Source organism: Ranitomeya variabilis, chromosome 5 (genome assembly GCF_051348905.1).
Source record: "Ranitomeya variabilis isolate aRanVar5 chromosome 5, aRanVar5.hap1, whole genome shotgun sequence".
Taxonomy (NCBI): Eukaryota; Metazoa; Chordata; class Amphibia; order Anura; family Dendrobatidae; genus Ranitomeya; species Ranitomeya variabilis.
Window position 1 is genome coordinate 678966912 of NC_135236.1, and position 20027 is coordinate 678986938.

Consider the following 20027-nt stretch of genomic DNA (forward strand, 5'->3'; position numbering starts at 1 on the left):
AACATTGGTCACCATGGGGTTTGCTACATATAGACACCACGCACAAGCGGCAGCGGCGAGAAGGGGTTAATATTGCCGGGCACGGCTGGTTCGGCTGCCCAGGAAGTGCATTACTGGCACATTAGAAAAGGCATGGACTGGTGAGGGCGGGCGACGCCGCGGAAAAAATACAAATTGACCTAAAATATAAAAAAAAAAAAAAAAAGTCGATAAAAAGGAAAAAAAAAAAAAAATTATATTATATAATAATATATATAATCATGATTAACCCCTGACTTGCTGGCAGCCAGAGAATGAAAAATGGTGCATTCTACTACGCGGACGTATCTTTTTATTTATTTTTTTACACCATAATAACGGAAATATGATGGTTGCATAAAAGAAAAAAAAAATATATAAAGCTTAGAACCAGACAATTATTATTTTTTTCTTCACACAGCATGTGGCCAGTGTATACAAAAATCAGAACTTTTTATTTTTCCTCAAATTTTAAACATTACAAATTAAAAAATAGATATTTGTATTTACAGAAGATAAAAAAAAATGTAATATAAAAAAAAAAAAAAATACTGTGGAGCCGTCTTCTAGCAACGCCAGGTGCGAACACAAAGAAAAATGAAAATTAATGTGTGGGTGAGGGGAGATCTGCATTATACTCCTCTTCATAATAATATAAAAAAAAATGTAATATATAATATTTATTTTCCTTTCTAAGGTAGTTCTGTATTATAAGAAAATGTCTTTTTTTGTATTTTTTTAAAAACTAAAAAAAAAAAAATTTAGACAACTTTGACACATTCCGTCAAAAAAAAAACAAAAAAAAACTTTAATCATAAAAACTGATTTAAGTCAAATAAAAAAGGCCACGTTGAAAATTTGATGAGAAATCGCCAACATTTTTGTTCTTCGCAGGGGTGCAGAATCATACACAGTCTGTAGGTGGCGCCAAAAAGGAAAAAAACCATCTATGGCGTCAGATTTATAAACGAGGGGCTGTAGACACTCATGGACCTCCCTCCCCCCAATAAAAAAAAAAAAAAAATTGTGTTGCCGACCTGGAGTTGTAGAAGAATTCACAGATCACCGGGTGACCGTGTGCGAGCTCCAACGCTTCTCTTCACTGGGATCAGTGTGCACCCGCTGCGCGCATCGCCCCTCTCTAAAAAAGTTTTATGTGCTACACAAGGGGGCGACAGCGAGCACACGGGTGTAAGAGAAGACCAAGGTGCTTCGTGGCACAATGCTACATGTCATGCCCGGGGTCATTAGTGTTACTCTGTATCAGTGCTTTGCAGGGTTCTCCCACCAGTGACAGAGTCCACGAGCCGAGTGGGAAGAAGTCAGCCGACACTGGAGGAAGGCGAGCCAGGTACCTGCGGGGGAAAGAGAGGAGTCAGAGAGTACATCATCAGAGAACACTGGGAAGTGCTGCACGAAAGCCGACAAATCCATAGGGGCAGTATTATAGTAGTTATATTCTTGTACATAGGGGGCAGTATTATAGTAGTTATATTCTTGTACATAGGAGCAGTATTATAGTAGTTATATTCTTGTACATAGGAACAGTATTATAGTAGTTATATTCTTGTACATAGGAGCAGTATTATAGTAGTTATATTCTTGTACATAGGGAGCAGTATTATAGTAGTTATATTCTTGTACATAGTGGGCAGTATTATAGTAGTTATATTCTTGTACATAGGGGACAGTATTATAGTAGTTATATTCTTGTACATAGGGGACAGTATTATAGTAGTTATATTCTCATACATAGGGGGCAATATTATAGTAGTTATATTCCTGTACATAGGGGACAGTATTATAGTAGTTATATTCTTGTACATAGGAGCAGTATTATAGTAGTTATATTCTTGTACATAGGGACAGTATTATAGTAGTTATATTCTTGTACATAGTGGGCAGTATTATAGTAGTTATATTCTTGTACATAGGGCCGTATTATAGTAGTTATATTCTTGTACATAGGGGCAGTATTATAGTAGTTATATTCTTGTACATAGGAGCAGTATTATAGTAGTTATATTCTTGTACATAGGAGCAGTATTATAGTAGTTATATTCTTGTACATGGGGGCAGTATTATAGTAGTTATATTCTTGTACATAGGGACAGTATTATAGTAGTTATATTCTTGTACATAGTGGGCAGTATTATAGTAGTTATATTCTTGTACATAGGGGCAGTATTATAGTAGTTATATTCTTGTACATAGGGGCAGTATTATAGTAGTTATATTCTTGTACATAGGAGCAGTATTATAGTAGTTATATTCTTGTACATAGGAGCAGTATTATAGTAGTTATATTCTTGTACATAGGAGCAGTATTATAGTAGTTATATTCTTGTACATAGGGGCAGTATTATAGTAGTTATATTCTTGTACATAGGGACAGTATTATAGTAGTTATATTCTTGTACATAGTGGGCAGTATTATAGTAGTTATATTCTTGTACATAGGGGCAGTATTATAGTAGTTATATTCTTGTACATAGGGGCAGTATTATAGTAGTTATATTCCTGTACATAGGAGCGGTATTATAGTAGTTATATTCTTGTACATAGGGGCAGTATTATAGTAGTTATATTCTTGTACATAGGAGCAGTATTATAGTAGTTATATTCTTGTACATAGGAGCAGTATTATAGTAGTTATATTCTTGTACATAGGGAGCAGTATTATAGTAGTTATATTCTTGTACATAGAGAGCAGTATTATAGTAGTTATATTCTTGTACATAGGGGCAGTATTATAGTAGTTATATTCTTGTACATAGGGGCAGTATTATAGTAGTTATATTCTTGTACATAGGAGCAGTATTATAGTAGTTATATTCTTGTACATAGGAGCAGTATTATAGTAGTTATATTCTTGTACATAGGAGCAGTATTATAGTAGTTATATTCTTGTACATAGGGGGCAGTATTATAGTAGTTATAGTCTTGTACATAGTGGGCGGTATTCTAGTAGTTATATTCTTGTACATAGTGGGCGGTATTCTAGTATAGTATTATAATTCTACTCTTGTAGTGATATTATGGGATGTTTTTTCTCCTGTTTACTACATGGCGGTGATGTTATGGGCTGGCGATCGTCCTTTCGCTCTCACGTGACAGCCTCGGGGTAAACATTAGTCCTAGTGGAGATCCTCCATCATCAGACTCACGTGTTGTGTCGTTTGCTCTCGCCCGCAGCTCATTGTACGGCCGGAGGGGGTTTGGTTTGTTATCAAACAGCCGTACGCCGTGTTCCCGCAGCGACCACTTCCTGACCCCTCCTCCCCCCATTTCCGTATATGTTGTTTTTCAGCTTTGACTTCCAGACTCTTTGATAGAAATGTGACGGTTTCAGCTGCAGACTGTCCTGTGCGGTGATCAGCCATATTGTGTATTTCTCTATGACATGACTGTGCAGGTGTCCCCTACCTAGAGTTCACCCCTTTAAAGGCATCCGGGTTCATTTACATAAATTATTAGCTGCATAAGAAAAAGTTCAGAAACTTCTGAAGAGACGGTGTTACAATTATTCACCAGTTTCAGGATCATCCTATGTCGCACACCTGCACATTCCTAACACTTCTCACAGCTGAGGGTTTGTTACAGTGTATTCGGTTTAGAGCAGCGCTAGGTAGCACGATGACGGGCAGGGATTTAGAGTCGGAGCTCGTACGTACCCATGGCTCTAGGTGCAGGGTCGGCTCTTCTTCGGAGTTTCCTCAAGTGACGGGGGTCGAGCCGCCCTCCACAGGTTCTCCAGTCTCCGTTCTGTGGGATATTCTTGCAATGGATGTCGGGGGTTCTGGGGGCGAGAAGAGCGAGATGTGGCCATTATTCGACAGCACATTTGCGACAGCTTAGTCCTATCCCCTTTTGGGGGTGCTGGCTGTCATACAGCCGTCACCTTTTAAACAGCAGCTCTGATGGCTGCTGTTTAACCATGTCAATTACTAATCCATCCCTACGAGTCTGAACAAAAATAAATAAAATATTGAAAATATTAATATATTTAAAAAAATAATTTAGATATAAATATTTATAATATAATTTAATTATTAAAAAAAAGAGTAAAAAAAAAAAATAAAAATTTGTAGCACCCTAATTTTCTTAGTGATTTTTTTTTTGTTTTTAATTAAAATGTAAAACAAACAGTATTGCTATGAAGATACAAGTCCAGTCTCTCAATAGAAGTTATTTAACCCACCTGGTAAATGTACTAAAAAAAAATATATATATAAAAAAAAAAAGAAATATAAAAAACTAAATTTCCAAGGAGTTTTGTTGCCGCACTCCCAAAAACCACCCCGAAGCTCAAAAAAAAAAAACCCAGCAAAGACAGATCAACATGAGTGTATAATGGTAGTTAAAAAAAAAAAAAAAGTCAAATCGGTGTGAAAAATAAGTTGTTAGACAGCTCCATCAACGGGCAAATAAAAGTTATTAGACTAAGAAAATGGCGACCAAAGCAATAGTTTTTTTTCTAAATATACAGAATTCTGATTTTTTTTGTACTACTAACAAATACTAAATTAATAAATGAATGATATATATGTAGAATACAGTAAAGCCCCCCCGGCCCCGCAGTGATCTCCGCTGATACAATGTTGCAATATTTGAATAGAACGTTCGGACACAAAGTGTAAACATGAAACATTCGGACGCTGCGGATCGGTGCGGACTCTCCGTGCGGCTCCTCTGGGACCTTACACCCCCCTGACAGCTAGGTGACCCCACACCCGAGGCCCCGCCCCCTGCCGGGCGTCTCACCCGCCGTCCTGCTCTCCCCCGTCAGCTCTCCGCGTCTCTTCCTCCCGCGGGTGTGCGGTCCCCGCCGGTAGAAGTCGGGTGTGTCCGGCCCCGCCACCTCCCAGCTCAGGGCGCCGTCCAGCGGGCGTTCGTTTCGGAAGTCGAAGTTCCATCGCTGCCGCTGCTCGTCCTCCATCTCGCGGCGGCACCGGGCCAGCTCCCGGGCGAGGCTCTCGTGATCTACCGGCCCGAACAGGCAGCGGCGGGCGGGGGACCGCGGAGAGCCCGGGGCCCGAGACACCCGCTCCACACCCGGAGAGCCCGGGGACAGGTGCACGCCCGACATGGGGCTCAGGGCGCAGCTCAGCGGGTCACCGGGCGATCCTGCGCGGCCCAATATGGCGGCGGGACGAGCCAGCGCCCGACGGGGGGATTTAAACGCCCCCTGCCGGTGATTGGCTGCACAGACGCCCTCCCGGTTAAGGTGGAAGGGAAGAGATGAGGCGACCCGAAACGCCCGAGTGTGTGCGGAGATTGCATGTCCTGCTCAGTGAGAGTAGAACCACAGGTGTCAGCATGCCCGCTGGAAGCTGCCGCGTTTCTGCAGGACTACAACGCCCAGCATCAACCGACAACTGCTGGGGATTGGTACAACTTCAGCTTCACCGACTGCTGCCGACAACCCGGTGTCTGCTCTCTGTCCTCCGACAACCTGTAATATACCCGGTGTCTGCCCTCCGACAACCTATAATATACCCGGTGTCTGCCCTCCGACAACCTGTAATATACCCGGTGTCTGCCCTCCGTCCTCTGACAACCTGTAATATACCCGGTGTCTGCCCTCCGACCTCTTACAACTGTAATATACCCGGTGTCTGCTCTCCGTCCTCTGACAACCTGTAATATACGCGGTGTCTGCCCTCCGACCTCTGACAACCTGTAATGTACCCGCTGTCTGCCCTCCAACAACCTGTAATGTACCCGCTGTCTGCCCTCCGACCTCTTACAACCTGTAATATACCCGGTGTCTGCCCTCCGACCTCTGACAACCTGTAATATACCCGGTGTCTGCCCTCCGACAACCTGTAATATACCCGGTGTTTGCCCTCCGTCCTCTGAGAACCTGTAATATACCCGGTGTCTGCCCTCCGACCTCTGACAACCTGTAATATACCCGGTGTCTGCTCTCCGTCCTCTGACAACCTGTAATGTACCCGCTGTCTGCCCTCCGACCTCTTACAACCTGTAATATACCCGGTGTCTGCCCTCCGACCTCTGACAACCTGTAATATACCCGGTGTCTGCCCTCCGACAACCTGTAATATACCCGGTGTTTGCCCTCCGTCCTCTGAGAACCTGTAATATACCCGGTGTCTGCCCTCCGACCTCTGACAACCTGTAATATACCCGGTGTCTGCTCTCCGTCCTCTGACAACCTGTAATGTACCCGCTGTCTGCCCTCCGACCTCTTACAACCTGTAATATACCCGGTGTCTGCCCTCCGACCTCTGACAACCTGTAATATACCCGGTGTCTGCCCTCCGACAACCTGTAATATACCCGGTGTCTGCCCTCCGTCCTCCGACAACCTGTAATATACACGGTGTCTGCCCTCCGTCCTCTGAGAACCTGTAATATACCCGGTGTCTGCCCTCCATCCTCTGACAACCTGTAATATACCCGGTGTCTGCCCTCCGACCTCTGACAACCTGTAATATACCCGGTGTCTGCCCTCCATCCTCTGACAACCTGTAATATACCCGGTGTCTGCTCTCCGTCCTCTGACAACCTGTAATATACCCGGTGTCTGCTCTCCGTCCTCTGACAACCTGTAATATACCCGGTGTCTGCCCTCCGACCTCTGACAACCTGTAATATACCCGGTGTCTGCCCTCCGTCAACCTGTAATATACCCGGTGTCTGCCCTCCGACCTCTGACAACCTGTAATATACCCGGTGTCTGCCCTCCGACCTCTTACAACTGTAATATACCCGGTGTTTGCCCTCTGACAACCTGTAATGTACCCGGTGTCTGCCCTCCGACAACCTGTAATATACCCGGTGTCTGCCCTCCGATTTCTTACAACTGTAATATACCCGGTGTCTGCCCTCCGACCTCTTACAACCTGTAATGTACCCGCTGTCTGCCCTCCGACCTCTTACAACCTGTAATGTACCCGGTGTCTGCCCTCCGTCCTCTGACAACCTGTAATATACCCGGTGTCTGCCCTCCGACCTCTTACAACCTGTAATATACCCGGTGTCTGCCCTCCGACCTCTGACAACCTGTAATATACCCGGTGTCTGCCCTCTGTCCTCTGACAACCTGTAATATACCCGGTGTCTGCCCTCCGACAACCTGTAACATACGCGGTGCCTGCCCTCCGTCCTCTGACAACCTGTAATATACCCGGTGTCTGTTATGATCTGGTGGCCTAAGAGCAGCATGAGACGTACTCTGGAGAAGGTGGTACCTGTACTGACCGCAGACCCTGAACTTAACACCGCAACTAGAAGTAGCCGTGGAATGTACCTAGCACTCCCTGAACATCTCGACACAGCCGGAGGACTAATTACCCCTAGAGATAGAAAAGGGAAAACGATCTTGCCTCAGAGAAAATTCCCAAAGGACAGATAGCCCCCCACAAATATTGACTGTGAGAGGAGAGGGAAAAAACATACACAGACTGAAATCAGAATATAGCAAAGGAGGCCACTTCTAGCTAAATAGAAAGGAAAGGCCAGAGTACTATGCGGTCAGTATTAAAACACTAGAAAATATCCACCACAGAAAATACAAAAACTCCACAGCTAACTAAAGATATGGAGGGTATACCTGCATCTCCAGAGATACCAGCTTGGCTAAACAAATCCTTATACAGACCAAGCTGGACAAGACAAAAACATGGAAATAACTGAACAATAAGGCCACAGCATGTGGACAGCAAAAAATTAAGGCCAGAACTTATCTTTGTTGAAAAGAACTGCAAAGCAGGAGAGACCAGGCAGAGATGTGAATCCTCCAGGAACAATGGACAACTGGCACTGACTAAAGGGTGAAGCAAGACTAAATAGCCCAGTCAGATTTGCAAAAAGTAAACACACCTGATAAATGCTGCGATTCAGAGACAGCAGCGCTACCACTTACAACCACCGGAGGGAGCCCAAGAACAGAATTCACAACAGGTGTCTGCCCTCCATCCTCCGACAACCTGTAATATACCCGGTGTTTGCCCTTCGTCCTCTGACAACCTGTAGTGTACCCGGTGTCTGCCCTCCGACAACCTGTAATGTATCCGGTGTCTGCCCTCCGACAACCTGTAATGTACCCGGTGTCTGCCCTCCAACAACCTGTAATGTACCCGGTGTCTGCCCTCCAACAACCTGTAATATACCCGGTGTCTGCCCTCCGACCTCCGACAACCTGTAATATACCCGGTGTCTGCCCTCCGACAACCTGTAATATACCCGGTGTCTGCCCTCCGTCCTCCGACAACCTTTAATATACCCGGTGTCCGCCCTCCGTCCTCTGACAACCTGTAATATACCCGGTGTCTGCCCTCCGACCTCTTACAACCTGTAATATACCCGGTGTCTGCCCTCCGTCCTCCGACAACCTGTAATATACCCGGTGTCTGCCCTCCGTCAACCTGTAATATACCCGGTGTCTGCCCTCCGTCCTCTGACAACCTGTAGTATACCCGGTGTCTGCCCTTCGTCCTCTGACAACCTGTAATATACCCGGTGTCTGCCCTCCGACCTCTGACATGTAATACACCCGGTGTCTGCCCTCCGACAACCTGTAATATACCCGGTGTCTGCCCTCCGACCTCTTACAACCAATAATATACCCGGTGTCTGCCCTCCGACCTCTTACAACCTGTAATATACCCGGTGTCTGCCCTTCGACCTTTGACAACCTGTATTTTTTCTGAAGGGGATTTATCTATATCCCACTTCCCGGTTCCAGTTTGGAACTTGCAGCTCTCTGGCGCCCCCTTACCCTCAGGTCAGACTAGGTACTGCACCTACCCCCAAAAATTATGAAGGACAGCATCCAATCCAGGTGAAAAAAACCTCTTTTATTGTGCCAAGTGCAATGTTTCAACCATCAAAAGTCTTTTTCAAGCATGCTTGAAAAAGACCTTTGATGGTTGAAACGTTGCACTTGGCACAATAAAAGAGGTTTTTTTCACCTGGATTGGATGCTGTCCTTCATTATTTTTTGGGGTATGTACACTTCCACTTTGGTCTGTGGGACTAGGACGGGCATCCCATTGCCAGTTGTGCTGTCAGCTACTCTCTGAATTTCAAATAGGTACTGCACCTAGGATAATTAGTCACCAGAAAGGTTGCCTGCTATGTTCTGGCTATTGGGCACGCTGCAGCGAGGGCGATATAACTACTCCCACTCAGGCGGAAACAATAATTATCAACGCCGTCGGTTGCTACAAAGCCTCTCAATTGCACAGGACAAATTCTGCTGTCACCAGCTCCGATTTCGTAATTATTAGCGGGTCCGGAGCCAACTCAAATTAGTAGCGTAATTCACTTCAGAGGACGCAACAGTTCGTTATAGAGCAAGGAGGGGCAAGCTAGTAATTTTATATTTTACTAGAAAAAAGGTAGGCAGTGTTTACAGAAGTATAAAAAGATATTATAAAGAAGACAAATATGATATGTACAGTACAATTAAAAATAAAATGGGATTAACGTTGAAAAAATCACTTACATTTCGTTATGTCATATCATCTCATGGCCGACCGTGTACTGTGGGGGAAGGACGAACATATATCCAGATGCATCACTCCTGTATAGCAGCTAGACCCCAGACAAAGACACATGAAGACTACTGCTTCCCTCACTTATTTCCTAGCCTAAAACCCAGGCACTCCCCCTGTGGTGACCTCACTTAGAGGCTGAAACCTCCCCTTTACTTAGTCATGGCCACCATTTTTATGCCTAGCTCGCTGTATTATGAATCTCGTATACGAAAGATACAATGATCAGGATGTGTCCCACATCAGGTGGATTCTTTTAAGTGTAAACATGGTGTAATTACATAACCCGCTTATGGAGAAACCTGCGCTTTGCACTCAATGGGTTTAGCTTCTAGTGATTTCAGGGAGTTATAAATCCCTCGATGGACATCCGGAATATATAATTCTTGTATCCCTAGCCCTGATCGGTGCCAATATATATAACCTTCAAAGAACAATAGAAGCTCATGCTTTGTATACCAGTTTTAATCAGTACCAGGTGGGAGGGGGAATGAGGGATTTTCAGAGTCTCACTGCGCAGCGTAAAGCCATATAAATTCTTGGAGGGGGGGAATGAGGGGTTGTGGATTACACACACAGACAGAAAAGAAGGGGAAGAGGGGGGCTGGAAAGGCCCACAGCGTGTATCTGGAAAGCCATGGAACTTCTAGGTAGATACTCAAACATGGCATATTCACATTATCGTGACACCTCCCCTTTTGGACCGCGCTACGGTAGCAGTACTCCATGGTACTCCTCCATGCACACTTCAGCAGGTTCGCCCCGGCGGGACAACCCATCTGCATTGCCATGATCCCTGCCCGTTTTGTGTTTCACTGTAAAGTCGTACTGCTGGAGGGCAAAGCTCTAGCGTAGCAACCTTCCGTTGGTTCCACACATGGCTTGTAGCCAGCGCAGAGGCTTGTGGTCAGTCATCACAGTGAAGGTGCGACCGTAAAGGTAGGGCTGCAAACGTTACGGGACCAGACTATGGCCAGGCACTTCTTCTCGACGGTGGAATAGGCCACTTCCCTCGGTAGAAGCTTCAGGCTCAGGTACAACACGGGGTGCTCTTGGTTCCCTGAGTCGACCTGGCTGAGCATCCCAGAGCTTCCAGCTAGCCAGGCAGAATCATATCATGATAGCAAGCAGGACAGAAAACAGTGGTAAACAAAATAAGCTAGCAGGGACTTAGCTTTTGCTGGAGTAGACAGGTCATCTGAAAGATCCAAGAGCAAACTGAACCAGTACTAGGACATTGACAGCTGACATCAAGTAACGATCTAAGTGGAGTTAAATAGAGCAGCCAGCCTAGGACTAAACGAGGTCAGCTGAGGAAAGAACCTCAGAACCAGCAGCTCCAGTCACAGCCACCAGAGGGAGTCCATGGACAGAACTCGCCGAAGTACCATTCATAACCACCGGAGGGAGTTCGAGAACAGAATTCAAAACAGGACACTTCAGAAGGGTTCGGCTCCTCTTCCCAGGATTCCCTTACAAACCCAAGGGGTCCCCGGACTCGCCTGCCGTAGAGGAGCTTGAAGGGGGAGAACCCCGTCGAGGCCTGCGGGACCTCTCGGTAAGCGAATAGCAGGTGTGGGAGGTACCACTCCCAGTCGTGCCTTTGGGTCTCAACCAGCATGCGTAGCATCTGTTTGAGGGTACCATTGAAGCGCTCACACAAGCCATTGTTCTGTGGGTGATACGCACTCGATACTAGACGCTTCACCTGAATTCTCTTACAGAGAGCCTCCATTAGGGTATGTGTCCACGTTCAGGTTTGCTTCAGGCTTTGGTCAGGATTTTATGCAGGTAAAATCCTGACCAAAAATGCACCTGAGGTCACTGGCAGGTCACCTGCGGTGTTCCTGCGTGTTTTGCTCATTGTAGCAACATGCTGCGTTCTGAAAAAAAGCAACGCATGTGCGTTTTTGCGGGAATTCCGCATGCGTTTTTTAATGCACAGTGGAGACAGAATTTCATTAAATCCCCTCCACTATGCTGTAACATCTGGACGCTGCATTTTTGACGCTGCGGCTCAGTGCTGCGTCAAAAACGCAGCGTTTCCTGAACGTGGACACATACCCTTAGGCGAGACATGAATTGGGTCCCTTGATCGGTAAGCATCACTCTTGGAAATCCTACCCATGAAAAGATGGCCAACAGTGCATCCACCACCTTATCTGCCCTAGTTGAGGACAGAGCCACTGCCTCTGGGTACCGGGTAGCATAGTCTACCACAGTGAGGACGAAAGAGCAGGCCCCGCCTTCCCCACTCTTTGACAGGCAACACAGGAGCGGCAGTAGTTTGTCACATCTGACCCCATCTTGGGCTAATAGAAGTGTTGATATGCAAGTAGTACACGGCACTCAAGGTTCCTTGGTGGTGCACAAGTAAGGTATCCAACCCGTAAGTAAATAATAAAGCACTTGGCACTCTGCTCTGGCAACACCAGCACCTCGGCACCCCGGATCTGGACTTACTGGCGCCATTCCCTATAGCGGTTTCTCGCCCTCCCGGTGCGCCCAATTTCTTATACACCCTCCAGGACCCCCGAGGTGTTTTTGTCAGGTTTCTCACATGTGTACGCAGGCCTTTTAGGCCTATGCATTGTGCTGTTCTGCCTCCAGTTTCATGAGAGATGTTTCTGATGAAGGTCTTGTGACCGAAAATGTTTAAACACTCTTGAACTGGTCGCACAAATAAACAAAACTTTCACGTTTATCTTGCAAATGAATCTCTGAGTGCCAAGTGCTTTATTATTTAATAGAAGTGTTGAGACAGCCGGGCCTTAGTTTTGCTGATCTCCAAGTGTCCAGCGAGTGGGATCTCATGAGCAATCCGCAACAACTCACCCCTGAATTGGTGCGGGAAAGACCAGCTGTCTTTCCCTCAACCACTCCTTTTGTGATTTTCCGGGTACTGTCTGCCGATACAACCTCCCTCGTTCCCAGAACACCCTCTCCTTATCCGTCACGGAGGTGGGCGTCTCGGCAAGTTGTCTCAAATTCTCCTGGCTCACATCTGAGTGCAGAGTGGCCTGGAACTCCTGACTAGGGGCAGCCAGAAGTGACGTCGGGGTCCATTCCCCACGGGAGCCCTCTGGGACCTGCTCTGGGTCCATCTCTGGTTCACTCACGCCTGTGACTGAGGAGGGTCCAGAAGGCAGAACATTATCTGCGTTCCAGGCACTGACTGCGGGTGACAGCAGCTACGTAGGCTGTCTCCCCGGGGATTTCCACAGACCCATCAGTGGGCGCTGCTATGGGTACTACCTCCCCATCCACCCCCAACATCCCAGGAGCAGTGCTACTTATGGGCCAGTTACCTTCCTCTGTGGCACTGGTCAGTTGCATGGCATCACCTTCCTCACAGTTCCCATGCATCTCCCCATTTCTCTGAGCACCATCGCTTGGTCTTGTTAGGGGTTCCTCAGCCATCCCACCCCACGGAGTGACGTGGCTGAGCACTCCTGCACCTGTGAACACATCATTCCTAGGAAATAAATGGTTACCAGGTAACACATGTACATTTTCATCATCAGTATTACCCTCGGCATTTTCAGAAAAATGATTATCAGGTACATCATTAATTGGTAAAGCATTGTCAGGTAACACATGCGAGTTCCCATCGCTATCATCAGCATTCGATCGGGGAGGGGAGTCAGGGACATAGTATGCAACCATCCTACCCAAATCAGTCCCCAATAAAACATCAGTGGGCAAGTTATCGGACAGCCCCACTTCCTTCACCCCGCTCCCGACACCGCAATCTATATACTCCCAGGCCATTGGCAAAGGACAGTGGATGCCCCCAATCCCGGTGACACGTTTTTCCCCAGAATGATCTCTTCAGGGGCCGTCAGTTCGGGTTGGATGAGGGTTCTTTAAGCTCCCGGTGTCCTTGAGGCCTGTAGCGACCTTGCCCCCCACGGTGACCTGCTGCACATTGTCACCACCCTCCCAACCGCCCCACTCACCAAAAGAACTGCTGCATTAGGCCCTGGGGCTTTGGCTGGGGGGTTCCTCTGCTTCTCTGGACAGTAAGCGCTGATATGACCAGTCCATTTGCAGAAAAAACACTGGCGACGGTCGGTGGTAGGTCTGAGGCTGTTGGCAACGAGGACAGGGCCTCTGGTGAGTTGGCTGGCGGGGGTACTGGCGTTGGTTGTAGGCTTACCCCCTCGCCAGCTGGCGGTGACTGGCTTCCGCACTGCCGGTTACATAGTTATTAAGGTTGAAGGAAGACTAAGTCCATCTAGTTCAACCCATAGCCTAACCTAACATGCCCTAACATGTTGATCCAGAGGAAGGCAAAAAAAACCCATGTGGCAAAGAGTAAGCTCCACCTTGGGGAAAAAAATTCCTTCCCGACTCCACATACGGCAATCAGACTAGTTCCCTGGATCAACACCCTATCAAGGAATCTAATATATATACCCTGTAACATTATACTTTTCCAGAAAGGTATCTAGTTCCTTCTTAAATGTAATTAATGAATCACTCATTACAACATCATACGGCAGAGAGTTCCATAGTCTCACTGCTCTTACAGTAAAGAATCCGCGTCTGTTATTATGCTTAAACCTTCTTTCCTCCAGACGTAGCGGATGCCCCCTTGTCCCTGTCTCAGGTCTATGATTAAAAAGATCATCAGAAAGGTCTTTGTACTGTCCCCTCATATATTTATACATTAACATAAGATCACCCCTTAGTCTTCGTTTTTCCAAACTAAACAGCCCCAAGTGTAATAACCTATCTTGGTATTGCAGACCCCCCAGTCCTCTAATAACCTTGGTCGCTCTTCTCTGCACCCGCTCCAGTTCAGCTATGTCTTTCTTATACACCGGAGACCAGAACTATGCACAGTATTCCAAGTGTGGTCGCACTAGTGACTTGTATAGAGGTAAAATTATGTTCTCCTCTTGAGCATCTATGCCTCTTTTAATGCATCCCATTATTTTATTTGCCTTTGTAGCAGCTGCCTGACACTGGCCACTGAATATGAGTTTATCATCCACCCATACACCCAGGTCTTTTTCATTGACGGTTTTGCCCAGAGTTTTAGAATTAAGCACATAGTTATACATCTTATTACTTCTACCCAAGTGCATGACCTTACATTTATCCCCATTAAAGCTCATTTGCCATTTATCAGCCCAAGCTTCTAGTTTACATAAATTATCCTGTAATATAAAATTGTCCTCCTCTGTATTGATTACCCTACAGAGTTTAGTGTCATCTGCAAATATTGAAATTCTACTCTGAATGCCCCCTACAAGATCATTAATAAATATGTTAAAAAGAAGAGGGCCCAATACTGACCCCTGTGGTACCCCACTGCTAACCGCGACCCAGTCCGAGTGTGCTCCATTAATAACCACCCTTTGTTTCCTATCCCTGAGCCAGCTCTCAACCCACTTACACATATTTTCCCCTATCCCCATTATTCTCATTTTATGTATCACCCTTTTGTGTGGCACCGTATCAAAAGCTTTGGAAAAGTCCATATACACTACGTCCACTGCGTTCCCTTGGTCCAGTCCAGAAATTACCTCTTCATAGAAGCTGATCAGATTAGTCTGACATGAACGGTCCCTAGTAAACCCGTGCTGATACTGGGTCATGAGGTTATTCCTCTTCAGATACTCCAGTATAGCATCCCTTAGAATGCCCTCCAGGATTTTACCCACAGTAGAGGTTAAGCTTACTGGCCTGTAATTACCGAGTTCAGTTTTTGCCCCTTTTTTGAATATTGGCACCACATTTGCTATACGCCAGTCCTGTGGTACAGACCCTGTTATTATGGACTCTTTAAAGATTAAAAATAATGGTCTATCAATGACTGTACTTAGTTCCTGCAGTACTCGGGGGTGGATCCCATCCGGGCCTCATAGGCATCGGCAATCTGCGCTGCTTTAGTCACGTCTTTGGGTTCTCTGTCCATCACGAACTGTCGCACCTCAGCTGGGCAAAGATGGAAGAACTGGTCTTTGATCATCAGGTCCCGCAGCTGCGCAAAGGTGGTCACTGACAGTCCTTGGGTCCACTGGTCAAAGTGGGTCCCCAGTCCATGTGCCACATCGCTGTAACTGTCTTGTAGGCCACGTTGGAGGTTCCGGAACTTTCTACGGTAAACCTCAGGTGTAAGCTCGTACTTGGCTATCAGGGCCTGCTTGATGGCCTCATAGTCACCATCTTGTTCTTGAGGGAGGGCAGCAAACGCCTCCAGAGCTTTGCCTCTTAGCCCTGGGGTCAGGTATCAGGACAATTCGTTCCCAGGCAGCCGGTACTGTCTGCAGGCTTTCTCAAAGGCCCGCAGAAAAGTGTCCAAGTCCCCGTCCTTTTCCATCACAGGAAAGTGCTCTGGCCGGGGTTTGGGTAACTGAGCGTTGCTGGTCTCACTGCTCTGCGTGGTAGATGGTACGGCTCTGAGTTGAGCCATCTGCAGTTCATGGTCCCTCCGAGCTTGGGCCGCTTTTCCGCTTTCTCGTGGTATTGCTGGATCGGCTGCAGATGTCCATCACGGTCGTCGGTGGGGAGTTGTTCCAAGGCCGCCTGCAGGTGGGGGTCCAATCCGCCCTGGTTGCTAGAAGGGCCGGCATTTAGTGGTTGGACCTCTGCTGTAGCCCCATTTTCACTGGGACCGGGTTCTGCATCCGCTAGGCCTTGAGCGATTTCCCTTTGCACCAGAGCCGCGACCAGTTGGCTTTTGTTTTTGCCCGTGGCGTCAATCTGCGTCAACCCGCAAAGGGCAATAAGAGTGTCCTTGTCATGCTGCTTATACCCGCCTTCTCCTTTTGCGGCCATCATTGCCAAATAAAAGATAGGATAGAAAAACAAAGAGAAAGGGAGGGGGTAATCGCAAGTACACACACTTGTCTCAGGACTAGTAAACACTGAACTTGTTCTACAAACTTATTTGCGCCAAGTCCTCGCAAGAACTGTGCAAGTTTTTAGTGAGAGGGATGATTGCTCAAACCAGATCATTAATGCTCTATTATCCCACCGCTCTGCCACCAATATGTCACGGTTCACGGGGAGGAAACCTTTATCATCCCCACCACTCACACCAATTTGTCACGAACTGGGGTTGTTTGGTTGCCCCTGTTCTTTCTGAAGGGGATTTATCTATAGCCCACTTCCCAGTTCCAGTTTGGAACTTGCGGCTCTCTGGCGCACCCTTACCTTCAGGACAGACCGGGTACTGCACCTAGGGTATTTAGTCGCCAGAAAGGCTGCCTATGTACTAGGTATTGGGCACGCTGCAGCGAGGGCGATATAACTACTCCCACTCAGGTGGGAACAATAATTATCAACGCCGCCGGTCGCTACAAAGCCTCCCAATTGCACATGACAAATTCCGCTGTCACCTGCTCCGATTTCGTAATTATTAACGGGTGCGGAGCCAACCCTGATTAGTAGCGTAATTCACTTCAGTCGATGTGACCGTACGTTATAGAGCAAGGATAGGCAAGCTAGTAATTTTATATATTTTACTCCAAAAAAGGGAGGCAGTGTTTACAGAAGTATAAAAAGATATTAAAAGAAGACAAATATCATATGTACAATACAATTACAAATAAAATAGGATTAACGTTGAAAAAAAATTCACTTACATTTCGTTATGTCGTCTTATCTCATGGCCGACCGTGTGCTATGGGGGAAGGGCGAGCATATATCCAGATGCATCACTCCTGTATATAGCAGCTAGACCCCAGACAAAGACACATGAAGACTGCTGCTTCACTGATTTCCTAGCCCTTGTGGTGACCTCACTTAGAGGCTGAAAACTTCCCTTTACTTAAAGTTATGGAAACTAATTTTATGCCTAGCTCGCTCTATGAATCTCGTATACGAAAGATACAATGATCAGGATGTGTCCCACATCAGGATTCTTTTAAGTGTAAACACGGTGTAATTACATGACCCACTTATGGAGAAACTCGCGCTTTGCACTCTTTGGATTTAGCTTCTAACGATTTCAGGGAGTTATAGATCCCTCGATGGACATCCGGAATCAGAAAGGCCCATTGCGTGTATCTGGAAAGCCATGGAACTTCTAGGTACTCAAAGATGGCATATTCACATTATCGTGACAACATGTAATATACCCGGTGTCTGCCCTCCGTCCTCTGACAACCTGTAATATACCCCGCACCCTCTGACAACCTGTAATAATTCCCGCACCCTCTTACAACCTCCAATATACCCCGCACCCTCCGACAACCTGTAATATACCCAGTGTCTGCCCTCCGTCCTCTAACAACCTGTAATATACCCTGCATCCTCTGACAACCTCCCATATACCACCCTGCATCCTCTGACAACCTCCCATATACTCTGCACCCTCTGACAACCTCCAATATACCCCGCACCCTCTGACAACCTATATACCCTGCATCCTCTGACAACCTGCACTTTCCCAATTTTTGGAGACGTTTCCCCCTTATGGGGAATATGCAAATTGTCTCTTCAGAGAGAAGAGGACTAGAACTCTAGTGCCGCCTATTGGAAGTAGCAATCCTAACAATCAATGTCGACCCTTTAACGAGCCTTGTCACATGACTTAGGATAATAACCAAACCAGAATCTCAATTTGCAGACACTGTGGCACTAGAGTTCTCGTCCTCTTCCTCTCTGAGGAGACAATTTGCATATTTCCCAGAGGAGCATTGCGGCTTTAAGTCTCCTCACCTCGACATGCTAATCATGTCACTCTCCGCAAGGAGAAACGATACTTCTTGGATCCTTATGGGGAGAAATAGACAAACACGATTTTTGGTCAGAAGCTGAAATCCGATTATTTTATTGTCCAGCTGTACAATGTGACCCAGCAGGATCTCGCCCGGTGACCAGGAGATTACAGATGATCCCTTTTCATGATGCGCAGTGACACCGGGCAGCGCCCACCTGGAGCTTCTACTGCTTGCTCCACTAGGTGGCGCCGCTGTGCTGCCCGGTCTCTCACTCATTGGTATCAAATTACTATGAAAAATAAATTACCTTCTAATTGCTGACATCTGGAATCCCAGGACTGGGACTCGCAGAACTACAAGTCCCAGCAGACCTGATATTATGGGAGTTGTAACATGAGGTATTATATGGGATTTGTCAGCTCACAGTCGCCCTCTCCTGGCCGGCCATGGTGTACAGTTGTAGAAGATCATGTGACCCCGTAGCCGTACAGAGGCCGAGCACGAGGGGGCGGTGTGGCGTCAGCCATAGTCTCTCCGGACAGATTGGACTTGGTGCGAATCGATTTCCCAGGACTCGACCTTCGCCGTCAGCGACCTGTGGCCACCACTTACCTCCCAGCACCCCGGGGAAGGCGGGAGGAGCCGGGATGGAGGGAGGAGGCAGGACGGCGGGAGGAGGCTGGACAGCGTGAGGAGCCGAGACATCGGGAAGAGGCGGGGCAGCGGGAGGAGGCTCTCAGGGCTCCCAGATGAGGCCGCTGGACCGGGGGCTGCGAAATGAGTCACCCCAAATCTAATTATAAGACTCTGGTATTACAGATTAGAAATTATGAGACCGCAGCCTCCGTACACAAGGCCGAATATGAGACCGCGGCCTCCGCTCACAGCACCAAATATGAGACCGCAGCCTCCGTACACAGCGCCGAATATGAGACCGCGGCCTCCATATAAGAGGCCAAATATGAGACCGAATATAGGACCGCAGCCTCCGTACACAAGGCCGAATATGAGACCGCGGCCTCCGTATAAGAGACCAAATATGAGACCACGGCCTCCATATAAGAGGCCAAATATGAGACCGAATATAGGACCGCGGCCTCCGTACACAAAGCCGAATATGAGACCGCGGCCTCCGCACACGAGGCAGAATATAGGACCACAGTCTCCATACACAGCGCCGAATATGAGCCCGCGACCTCCGTACATGAGGCCAAATATGAGACCGCAGCCTCCGTACACAGCGCCGAATATGAGCCCGCGACCTCCGTACATGAGGCCAAATATGATACCGCAGCCTCCATACACAGCGCCGAATATGAGACCGCAGCCTCCGTACACAGCGCCGAATAGGAGACCGCGACCTCTGTACAGGAGGCAAAATATGAGACCGAATATAGGACCGCGGCCTCCGTACACAAAGCCGAATATGAGACCGCAGCCTCCGCACACAGCACCGCACACGAGGTTGAAACATATTTTACATATAAAGTTCTGTACACAAAGCAATAATAAGGCAGCAGCAATCACATACACGGCACCGTACACAGGGGACCCCCATAAACACAATGCTGTACACGGAGGACCCCCAGATACACAAAGCTGTACATGGGGAAAACCCAGATACACGGGAGACCCTCATATACAAGGAGCCGTATATGGAAAACTCCACAAGGGAAGACCCCATATTCACAGTACTGTACACCGAGGCCCCCATATACACAGTACTGTACACCGAGGCCCCCATATACACAGTACTGTACACCGAGGCCCCCATATACACAGTACTGTACACCGAGGCCCCCATATA

General features: G+C 47.2%; 1 protein-coding gene across 1 annotated transcript; it reads right to left on the reverse strand.

The window, feature by feature from the left end:
• Window positions 1-456: 456 nt before the first annotated feature.
• LOC143777045 (cyclin-dependent kinase inhibitor 1B-like) lies at window positions 457-5192 on the reverse strand. The gene is made up of 3 exons (XM_077266962.1): window positions 4783-5192; window positions 3693-3817; window positions 457-1373 (listed from the first exon to the last, which is right to left on the reverse strand). The coding sequence occupies exons 1-2, from the start codon at window positions 5105-5107 to the stop codon at window positions 3735-3737; spliced, it is 408 nt and encodes a 135-aa protein (XP_077123077.1). The 5' UTR covers window positions 5108-5192; the 3' UTR covers window positions 457-1373; window positions 3693-3734.
• Window positions 5193-20027: the final 14835 nt, after the last annotated feature.